Consider the following 12,288-nt stretch of genomic DNA (forward strand, 5'->3'; position numbering starts at 1 on the left):
AAATTATCGGGACAGTTTAAACATAAATTTGTACATTTTTGGTTATGTAAAATAATGTTTACATTTTTTACACTGTATTGAATAGTTTACAAAAATTACTCTAAGATGGACTGAATTATACAGGTTGAGTCTTAAATAATTGCAAATATCTTGAGGGGTGGTATATTTCGACACCAGAAACACGTCTGTGAAGGTTTTTTCCAAAATAATATGTTGAAAATCGTGCATTTTTTAAATTTTCCTGTATATTTTAGAAAACTTTTTAGAACTGCCTGTTTACCGCAAAAAAATCCGGTGGCTCTCAAAATTTTTTAAAAATATATTTTTTTTAAATTTCAAACTTGAATAACTCGGTTATTTTGGACTTATTTGAAAAACGGTAAAGACAAAATATGTTTATTTTCTCGAGATCTATCAGCACTGAAAATATTTGCCTTTATTTAATACTCGCCCTGTATATGCGCTTGACATGTTTATTCATAATACATCTAAACATATTTTTATTATATTAAAACATTCAAGTATCTTTTTAAAGATATGTTATAAAAGTCAAAAACTTTTGATTAATTATGATGTTATCATAGATAGATACCATTTCTTCTTGAAACAGTGTTATTAAGTAAATAACAAAAATATTCAGAACACAGCTGTTGACATTTCCTAGTTCTCCGCGGTTGCATTGAGCTGTACTTTTGATTATATTAGTGTTGATTAATTTGATTTTTTGTTTTCTTCTTTTGATTTTAGACTTGGGTGTGGGTGTTGCTGTGGGGTACCTCATTGTCAGTTGCTGGACCAATTTGATTTGCTGGAGTGTAGTACTGAAAAAAGAATTGTAATTAATTAGAATTAATTATAAGAAGTATATTTGTTACGTGTACAAATATTCTGTATTATGTAATATAAATTATTAAACTATTTATTAATTTGTATAAAATAATATAAAATTATTTTTAAAAAAGTACATTCTAATGAACATTTCAAAAAAATTCATTTGTTGATTTTTTTTTAAATATGCATTTTGTGCTGTGTTGAATGTTTAATTGTCCTTTTTGTTTTTAAGTTAAATATACATTTTTAGCTTGTAGTAGTCAAAAAAGCTAAATGGTAATTTCCACATTATCAAACATGAGAATGACTGATTACATTTTTAGGATTTCGTACCCGTATTCCGTATTCCGTAAAGGGTAAAAACGGGTACCCTATTACTAAGACTTCGCTGTCCGTCTGACCGTCTGAAATTTTCACAGATAATGTATCTATGTTGCCGCTATAAGAACCAATACTAAAAACAGAATTAAATAAATGTTTATAAAGAAAAAAGTACTTTCACTAAACATTATCTTTTAAGTAAAAATTTTACATAAAATCTTTCAAGTCCTCAGCGGGATAGCTCCACACCACATAAGGAGACAAGTTTCCTGCATGAAAGAGAACCAGTAAGCTCTTTCCGATACCCGGCATCCGCCCTTCGGACAATACGCCGCTGGACCCAGGTTGAAATCTCGAAAAAGTTTTCTTTCTGCCTCCAGCCACTTGATAGCAGCACGGCAAAGAGACCAGAGTTGTGGTCAGCAACTTCAACAACTCCAAACGATTTTGCTCTAAGGCCAAAAGAGAGCCTACCACCTGGTGCGGAACAGGCATGGCCGGTGTGGAGGAGTCTGGACCGTTTGCGTACTCAGGTTGGCAGATGCAAGACAAACATGAACTAGTGGGGCTACCTTGACGGACCTGTATCCTGTGAATGCGGAGAGGAACAAAATATGAGGCATCTTCTCGTATGCCCAAATCTCCCAAACATATTCAGTCAGAGTGATCTAGGGGAGGAAAATACCAACGCTCTGGGGTGTGCCAAGTACTGGATATCCTGTATATAACCGATGTGTGCATATATATTTTTTGTAGTTTGTCTAATTTGTCTAAGTTTTGTTCCTATTTATGTTGATTGTTTGACTATGTTTTTTTTTAAATGTATGATGTACCTTTTTTATTAATTTAGCCGTTTTGTATATTTTATATACAGGGTGTTTCAAAACAAATGCGAAAAACTTCAGGGGGCGTTCCTTGTTCAAAATAAAGGGTAGTTTGCTTCATAAACGTTGGGTTAAAAGTCAACCATTAGGGAGATATCGCGGTACAAAGATGGCGGAAAAATAATGTTTTTATTTTTTATCTTGAAAACGAAAAGAGATAGACTAATAAAATTTTATGGAAGCGTTACTGTTATGAAAACACACTTTCTGGTAATTTTTTCACTTTTTTAAAATGAGTGGAAGGGGTTGAAATAAACTACCCCTATCATTCTTGTTAACGAGATTTAAAGAAAAATCTTATCAAACACATGCAAAAAAATTAATTTGGATAGTTTAGTTTGTTTAAAAACTTTTTTATCTCTTGTATTTTTTTGATAAAACTCACCGATTTGAAATTAAAAAATAAAATGTAAAGCATTACATGTCAGGGCCAAAAACATTTTCTGATAAAGAATCTAGTGGGCTGCTGTAATTTTTTTAGGAAAAAATCTAGTCGGCCGCTGTTACTTTTTAGGATGTTCTTAATATTATTTTATTTGACATAACTCTACTGCAATACGCTATTATCTAGATGATTATTATTATCGTTATTATCACTAGATTCTTAATCTAAAAATGTTTTTTGTCCTGACATGTAATGCTTTACATTTTATTTTTTAATTTCAAATCGGTGAGTTTTATCAAAAAAATACAAGAGATAAAAAAGTTTTTAAACAAACTAAACTATCTAAATTAAAGCATTTGCATGTGTTTGATAAGATTTTTCTTTAAATTTCGTTAACAAGAATGATAGGGGTAGTTTATTTCAACCCCTTCCACTCATTTTAAAAAAATGAAAAAATTATCAGAAAGTGTGTTTACATAACAGTAATGCTTCCATATAATTTCATTAGTCTATCTCTTTTTGTATTCAAGATAAAAAATAAAAACATTATTTTTTCGCCATCTTTGTACCGCGATATCTCCCTAATGGTTGACTTTTGACCCAACGTTTATAAAGCAAACTACCCTTTATTTTGAACAAGGAATCAGCCCCTAAAGTATTTCGCATTTGTTTTTATATATTTTTGTATTTCTTGATTTTTTTTCATATACTGAGTTGGACACGAATAAATAAATAAACTGTATTTTTCGAGAACTAACTACTAAGAACAACACTAAAGTAAACATATAGAGTTACTGGAAATATCTTATATTCCATTGGATTTATTGTTCTGGTTTGTATAACCCGCTGCGTTCTATAAAGGCCATAAAGTGTTAATTTGTCCGCTGGCCAATTTTGTTCCATCAGTTTTATGGCCTATCGATTTTAGACGCATATCTCTGGATATAGTTCGGTATTATTTTATTTATTATTATTTTTATTATAAATAATAAAACGTTGTTTATTGCTGCCTGTAGTTTGTCACGTCCTAAAATAATTCGAACGAAAATATATATTGAAAAAGGGCGTTTTTAAAACATATAAAACGGTTTATTGCTTCGAATGTATAATTAATTTAGAGATACCTAGAATTCTATAAGAGATACCAAATAAATTTTTAGTTACGTCATCGAGAGTGCTGTTATTAAATTCATTGTTACCGACGCACAGTGCTTCGTCCCATGGACAAAAATCGAAAAAAAGTTAAAATTTACTAATATCTGAATATGTAATTTTATACTTGTAGCAATGTTCAACCATCCTGTAATATTATTTTTCATAAACAGCGTTTGTTGTTAGCAAATATTTTCACTAAAAATAAATTTTGCGATCATTATCTTATATCAGTGAAAAGAATAACATTCATATTAGTTCTGTATATGGAGTTAAACGGTACGTACTTAATTGAAAGCCACTATGGATATTGTTAAACAAGGTATGTACTTTAAATTTATTCCTAAACAAGTTCGTTATTGTTTAGTTTTTATTTATTTTTTAAGATGATTCTTAAATGGGTATAAAAATGTTACGTTTTCAAACTTCAAAAAGTCATAAAAAAAAAACATATCAAAACATATCGTGTTTATTGAATATTTTTGTTGCCATATTCATACACTTTTAATTTTTGTATAGTTCACCTGCGTCCGCTTGCGACGAACTTTATTTTTTAATACTTTTCAGATGGAGTAAAATTGATAAGCAATGCCGATCTGGTTAATATTTGGCTTAATCATAAGGACAAGAACTCAAAATTATTTATATTTCAAAAAATGTGTTCTTTATTAGATATTGATGAACCTTCCATTCCAATTTGATAACCACTTGTGCCTGAGCCCACTATGTTGGAGCGAAATGTGGCATAAAAAATGTTTCCCCATCTTTCAATTTATTATAAAACCTCATACCCAAGAAAACGAAAAAATAATATATGGATATGGTCTATTAAAGAGGTAACTATTAACATCCGAACCCCTCATACGAACAAAAAGAACAGTAACAACGCGAAAAAGTAACATATTAGAAAATGATGTACAGAAATATCTTATATGTGAGGATATTTCATCTACCTGTGATTTGGATACTATAAATTTGGAAGGTTCTGTCAGCAATGATTCTTCTGAATCAGAGTAGTTACGATCTATGCATTTTGTTGTCCTAAAGTAAATTTTAGTATCTTAAGTTTTTTTTTAAATTAAATATAGCATTAATGTTTCTTTTTCATTAAAGAAAAACATTTTTATCTTATATTAGGTTTATATTGTAGGAATCATATTCTAATGTTATTCCAATTCTTTTTTATCACAGGCATTTATTTAATACTTACACCGCTTTCATACTATAAATTATTATTTCCTTAGATGGAACACAGCTCCAATGAACATCATCATTTAGTACAACGAGGGTACTCATCATTTGTGTCAAATAAACCTAGTTTGAATATATTGCCTACAATAAAAGAGAAGTTTTGTATTTTTGTCCTCTAGAGCCATATGTTCGAAGCACTGTGCAATGGGTTGCTTCTTGGCGGTGCGCGACGGATCGATATGGCTGATCGATTTAAAGTCACCTAAAATGTAATATCTAGATTTAAAAACCGATTTAATGAGACTGGATCTGTCATGGAGAGGCATAAGGAGGTTAGACCAAGGCCGACAAATGCTAAGGAGGACCGACGCTTAATGAGAGGAGTTAGGAAGAATCCTGCAAGAAACTACACGTTGCTTAGCCAGGACCTTTTGGCTGCCAGCAATGTACGTATTATCCCTCAGACGGTCTTCAATCGATTAAAAAAGCAGGTTTACACTGCTATAGGCCTATAAAACGCCCTCCGTTGACCGCTTATAAGATTTTTTTTCATAAACGTGGGACTAAGAACATCATCATTTAGTACAATGAGAGTACTCATCATTTGTGTCAAATAAACCTAGTTTGAATAAATTGCCTACAATAAAAGAGAAGTTTTGCATTTTTGTCCTCTAGAGCCATATGTTCGAAGCACTGTGCGATGGACCGACTAACTGGAATTTAGATTTCTCAATGGCGATTCAGGTGGTAGCTCTGCAGTAAAAAATGTCAAGTTGCCACATTTATTTGTTTATTTTGTCATATTTTGATTCGTTTTGACACTTTAGTATTAGTCTAAGACGTCTGGCTCTTTGATAAATCTTTTACTATGCTCTCTGGAACAGCATGCGGCCCGTCTGGCTGCCGATACCCGTTGCGTTCACTACTGCGCATCAGAAGAAGATCCTATATTTTTTATTAATTTAGTCCTATAAATTCTAGTATTGAATATAAATCGAACATGTCTCCATAGCGCAGTGCGTAGAGTTTCCGACCACGAACCGATGATTCAGAGTTCGAATCCGGGTCAGGTCAAAGACTTTTTTATTTTATTTTCGTTTATATTCTGATAGTAAAGTATTAAATAACTCTGATAATTTAAAAAAACAAATATTTCATAATCACGGTATGGTGTCATTAAAATCCACATAAAGAAAAAAATCTACAATTGAACAAACAGACCGAGTTATTTCGTACTCGAAAAACACTCCAAATCAAAAACAAACCAACAATATACACAGTCCTAAAATAAACCGAACTATCTGTTCTCTTCAAATCAAAGATAAAAGTTAGATATGTCCATTCCACTTCTCGCCTTCAATCAATTATTAACCAACGATTCCCAGTAACGTTTTTCGGTAAAATTAGAGACGAGAGACGAGACTGCGACGGGCTCTATCATATTTCACGGAACGAAAGTTTCTCCGAGATTGAAACTTTTAGTCGCTCGGGCGATTCTATATTTCGACAGCGACCCAGAAAACTTCGTCCTACACCCACACAACCGAAGGGAAAAAAATCCGTAAAGATGATATTTTTGCCGCCACCGTTTAGCTCGTTCGACTTTTTGTCAGTTTCAATTACACAACTCGAACACGGGCTGGAGAAAAATTTTCTGATACTGTTATATACAGGACGTTTTATTTCTTACTTCCTGTTCCTTGTTGTTAAATTGTTGTAGTAGAATTTTTTTTTAGAATGAGTGGGAGGGGGGTTAATCACTTCGACCTTACAGATCCATTGTGTCCCCCTTTCTTGAATCATAACTCATCATACAGTCCCAGGGCTTTGACAAAAGCCAGTATCTGGGACGGTTTTATAGAGGGTAGTTCTCCATCTCCAATATCAGTCGTACCAAAATTCATGGCACGAATGGTTGTCGTCTCGGCGCACTCAGTGATGAGGTGTACTGGTGTCTCCCCATCTTTCCCACAGAATCTGCATTCGCCGTTTCTTCTTAGTTTCAATCTACTGAGGTGTTCATTGAGGAGACAGTGTCCTGTTAAAAACCCCGTGACAATCCGAAGATTATTCTTACTCAGACCCAGGAAGATCTGTGATTTTTCTTGATCATAAGCCCTCAGAAACTTCTTCGAGTGTCTTAGACCATTGTAATTTATTTAAATAAACCTCGTTATGAAATATATTCGACTTTAACTGGCTTTTACCCCATTTCCCTGGATTCTCCACTGTAGAAAAGCTACCCGTATTGGCCGAGGTGGTCTCTCAAACACTTTAAACTTTGGGGGTGGCGCCCGAGAACAAAAAGACCGACTGTTAGGCGCTAGAAAAAAAGGCTGTTACAAAACTATAGCTAAACGGCTAATAAAAGAAGCTAATAATAGAGACAAGATGCCGACATCTATAACGCGATGAGCAGTTTTTAATAATTATTTCCGAGTTATTATTACATACTTGTTTTACAATTTATTGTAATACAGTAGCATTCCTTCAAATAAATTTTGATTTAAGTATTGTTAATATAGTCATATTAACGATTATAGCCCGTATGATTTCTAAAATAAATAATCAAGCGTGTTTTTTTATCAGAATTATTAAATTATTAAGTAGAAATAGTTAATACCGTATGATCGAATAAAAACGGCGTCAACGATGGCTATGAAATGAAGATCGCTGTCATTTTAGTTGTTTTAGTCCCATATCTTGTAACAAATATATTTATTTAAAAAAAATTGATGAATTAAGAAGTAATCATTCGTGAAATTGAGTCAATTTCACTAGTCTGAAAAAGTAGCAAAACAAGCGTTCGGAATTTAACGTTTTATGTAAAACTGGCTAGGTATTTTTACACAAATGAAGAAGGAAATTAAAGATAAAAGATTATACTATATCAGTATTGTAGCACATTTTTAGACAACTTCTTTATTTTTAAGATTTTGATAGTCAAACAGCAATAAAATATTCCTTATGTTTGGACCAAATTTTCTCTAAAATAAAGACATAATTTAAAATTCCGTTACAATACGGAAATAGATTGAAGTTTTGTGATTACAGTGATATATAATTTATAATGGTTTTCTAACAAATTGCTCGCTATTTTATGGCAAATTCTGAAGCTCTGCAAACCTTAATCAAGCCTTAATCAAAACACGTGTGTTTGGAATTTTGAGTGTGGCTTAACACGACAGGATCGGGCTAAGCCTAAGGCAGATTTCTGAAATATAATATATATTTCTTTCGGCCACACACCCGCTGTACCCGACCCCTGGGAGCGACCCGAACAGTACAGCGTAATAGGCTCTTAAGGTAGTGGGTGACTTCCGTTATGCTCTTCCCGGCAACATCTTCAAGGTTTAAAAGTTGTAACCACCGAGGAAACAGTTCCAGGTCCTATACAATGCCAGACAGCGGCACATGAAATACAAAACCGTTTGTCCTTCCTACGGGTCCTTGCAGCTTCGGCAAACTTCGTTAAATGGAATGCCCATTCTAGCCGCATGTTCACCAATCGGCCAGTTTCCTGTATATACTGCCGTAAGCCTGGCGATATCCTTACTCGACTTAGTTATGAGTTATGAGCTCTCCAGATTTCTTAAGGTCGTATTTATTTGGGTATCCTGCAGGTGCTTAAAGTTTTCCATCTACTGTTCACCATAGACAGAAAATGGTGATAAATGTAATTTTTTATGGAATTGAGGGGAATAAAAACTTCTTCTAATGCATCTAGCTCAAGGCACGATCCTCACCTTGCAAGTTCATCAGCGCGTTCGTTCTCTTCGATGTTCTTGTGGCCTGGCACCCAAAGAAAGGTTATATCATACCTACTTGCCATGTAGGATAACTTATACCTTTTTACTATTTTGGAAGATATGGTAGATGAGTTCAGCACCGACATGGCTGCTTGGTTGTCAGTGATCATTGCAGTTTTCCGCCCACAAGGTGACTCTTTGCTCAATCATTCGCAGGCCTTCCAAATGGCAAGTATCTCTGCCTGGAAAACACTTGATCTATGCGGAAGCCCGTAAGACCTTGCGATGTCAAGACCCTTCGAGAACACCCCCGAACGTACACCTGAATCCATCTTGGAGCCGTCAATAAATAATTGAATTCTGGTTGGAATTCTGACTACAAAGTTCTTGCCAGGTTCCAACCTAGGTGTCAAATAGTCTGATGGTCCAGCAATAATATTCTTCTGTAATCTTTCAAGAATTCTCCCTGTTTCGACCTAAAGTAAGTAAATAATCTTCAACGATACTTAAGAGACTTGTTTCTGTGAATGACATTGATTACCTGGGTCTTTTGTAATATCCACTCTATTTTTTACGATCGTTCTTTGTCATTCCCAGCATATTTCGTTGCATCGAGCGTTGTGTGACTTGCAGTTTCCTTGTGATGTCGGTTTAAAGTTTGTAGATTTCTTATGCATAGGTCATGACTGGTAGTGATCGAATATTTTCTCCTTTAGATGAAGTGGCATTCTAGGTTTGTATAACTAATAGTATGGAGTTTTCTTCACTCCATGCTAACTTGATTGTTCTGTTATAATATGTATTATCATTATTTTTGTTAATAAATAATATCATTATTACTCTTTCTATTCGCTAATACGGCCTTTTCCTGCCTCGTTATTAAAACCAGTCCCCAGGCGACGACCAAGAGGCAAGGCAAAATCCCGAAAAAAAGCAGGTCATTACGGTCAATCGATGGATCTTCTCCGACGCCAACACCACCCACCTAATCCGGGACTCCAGTGGGACTCCGTCACACAAGACGAGCGAAAAACGTCAAAGCGAAGAAGAAAAACGCCCTCCTTTGCTCTTGACCGGATAATTAGCGGCAATTTCAGCAGAAAAGGAAATCTAGAGACGGTGGAAAATAGATAATGCCAAGGGAAATTCCGCTTGTCAAAAAATATATTAAATAAGAATTGTTGTCTATATTTTTTAGTATAACCACGTACAGCTGTGAAGTATGGCTAATTAAGAAGCTACAGAGATGGATTTTTGGAGAAGATCAGCAGGCAAATCAAGACTCGAACGAATAACTAATGAACGCATAAGAGAGATTATGGAAGTTAAACATACAATAGTGGACGAGATAAAGAACAGTCAACTCATATGGTACGGGCATGTCCAAAGAATGGCAGAAATAAGAATCCCAAAGCAAACTATAAACTGGAAACCTGCAGGAAGTAGAAAACCGAGTAGACCGAGAAGAAGTTGGCAGGAAGGGATTGACACGTTTATAGAGGAAAGATCTCTCGGAGACGGTGTTTGGAGAGACAGACATGCATCGGAAGACGTAGAACGTTTTAAACCGATTAATATATGTCTATATTTTTTCAGCAAGTTCGTCATAATTATCAATATAAATTGCTTACTTTTGTGAACTTTATTTCTTCTCGCACGTTTTTTAATTGCTTCCATTTTTGAAATTTTTTTGTATTCCTTTTCGATAAGTTATTCGGGATTTAAATGGAAGTATTTTGGATATCTGTTGGTAATTTACTTATTTCGTTTTGAGCCATTTCTGACTCCAATTCAATCAGCAATCGACTCGAAAGAGAATTAAGAAATATTGACTCAAAACTGACAAGTAAAGGAACAGCTTTATTTATTTGTCAAATTACATAGAAACCAATGCCAACCCAGCACAATATTTTTTCTACTCGTAATAAATTCCTTGAAATAATAATTTCTGAATATTTTTTAAAACGTAACTCGCTATGGAAAAAAAATATTGTTTTATACACGACGATAAAATTGCATTATCAATTATCTCCAGAAATTAATTCACTCGCTCGTGGATTAATCTTTTTGGTCGACGATAAAATACCATTTTATCGTCTTGTATAAAAAATAACTGAAAAGTTATTTTAAAAGGATGTGACGACTTTTCTGTCGTTACCCTAATAGAATGAAAAAAGAATCCGTTGCTCAGGGTTAGAGGAAAGCTGGGTTCGTAGGTAAGGCTTCTGACTCACAGTGACTTTCTAATGTTGTTAAAAAAATAAAAAAAATGATAATATGTAGGCTGCAGAGATTTTAATATTGATGTTAAGAATTCAAATAGGTATGGTCAAAGACAGTGAAAAGGGCGCCACTTACTTTGTTTATGAGAGTGGTAAAGTAAGAAACCAAAAAGAAAAATATGATATCACAACATAGCTAAAATAAAGTAATCAACAGCATTAAGGGTCTATTATGTTTATCAGGAATAAAAGTCAGAAATAACTATCCTACATTAAACATTTATTGAAAACGAACACAAGTATCATCAATTAGTCACAGTGATCCCAATAAAACAGCAAGTTATTTTAAATAGATTCGAATTTAGTAACTGTATTCTTTGAACTAAGTAAGCTACTTGATAAAAACAGGTGAAATTTATGTATGTCTCAATACGATGATGTTTCGAAACATGTCGTGTACAAAAACCTTTAAAATGAATACGTGTTAATAATTTTCATATAAAATATCATAGCTAAGCAAGAGTGTACTGTACGAATCAAATTATAACTTATAACGTTAAATAAAAATAATTTTGACTACAATATGTGGGATAAATAGTGATAATTTACCAGGTTATTAAATCTGTTGTCTCAAAAATTATAAAATAAAAGCGTACCTTGTGTATCAAACTTAAGAGACTTATCTGTATATAGTTTCTTATGATGTAAACAGGTAGGTAGGTATTCTCCAGACTAAGAGAAGTGGATACAGATGACTATGGCAGGAGAAGTCTTCGATATCAGCCAAAAGAACGATTGTAATGTCAGGAACATTGTCTTAAGGTCTGCATAGGTCCATACAAAATGAAATGGGTGAAACATACAATAATTACTGCATACCATGTGGTAGTTACTGAGTACCATGTGGTAATTACTGAGTACCATGTGGTAGTTTTTCTGGTCTGAAAATCAGCTTTGCATAAATATATTCAAACCATATGCCGATCCAAACCAGTAATTAAATACTCAAATAAACGAAATAACAAACGGAAATAAGGTGGTCATTCCAAGAAGAAACCAAACAAATACGATCTATACTCTGGATTGCATACTTTACAAGGTTTTCAAATCTCCAAATCGGATACCCATGCAATCGAAATCGAAAAGTGGATTCAGTGCTTTTCACTGGAAAATTTGTCGGACGCCGAAACACGCGTCTTCTTCAGATCCAAATTCCCAGAAAAAAGACCTTCTTCTCAGTTTCAGAAACGAAAACCCAACTGTCATAAATGAAGTTTGACATCTAGCGAATAGATGCGCTAATAAAAATTAAATATCGGGACAAGGGAAATGCAATTAAGGAAGTTTGGCATATAGCGAATAGATGGCGCTAATAAACAAGACAAGTGAACTGTTATAAATGAAGTTTGATATCTTTGGCATCTAGCAAGTAGATGGCGCCAATACTAAGAAATTTAAATAAAAATAGATTTTTAAATTCAATTTTATTAAAGGAAATAAAAAATGCTACAAGGAGAAGAGAACAAAATAAACTTTGAACTTTAAACTCTCCC

General features: G+C 33.7%; 1 protein-coding gene across 2 annotated transcripts in view; it reads right to left on the reverse strand.

Moving 5' to 3' along the window:
- Positions 1 to 333: 333 nt before the first annotated feature.
- Positions 334 to 12,288, reverse strand: part of LOC115889934 (glutamate receptor 1-like) — a 68,631-nt gene continuing 56,676 nt past the window's right edge. The window contains exon 18 of one of the 2 annotated variants that reach the window (XM_030910039.1): positions 334 to 821. In XM_030910039.1, coding sequence (XP_030765899.1) covers positions 744 to 821 — 78 coding nt within the window. In that variant the 3' untranslated portion in view covers positions 334 to 743. The remainder of the gene's footprint in view (positions 822 to 12,288) is intronic. The other variant, XM_030910038.1, reaches the window with a different exon arrangement.

Source organism: Sitophilus oryzae, unplaced genomic scaffold (genome assembly GCF_002938485.1).
Source record: "Sitophilus oryzae breed Bouriz unplaced genomic scaffold, Soryzae_2.0 scaffold_857_pilon_pilon, whole genome shotgun sequence".
Lineage (NCBI taxonomy): Eukaryota > Metazoa > Arthropoda > Insecta > Coleoptera > Curculionidae > Sitophilus > Sitophilus oryzae.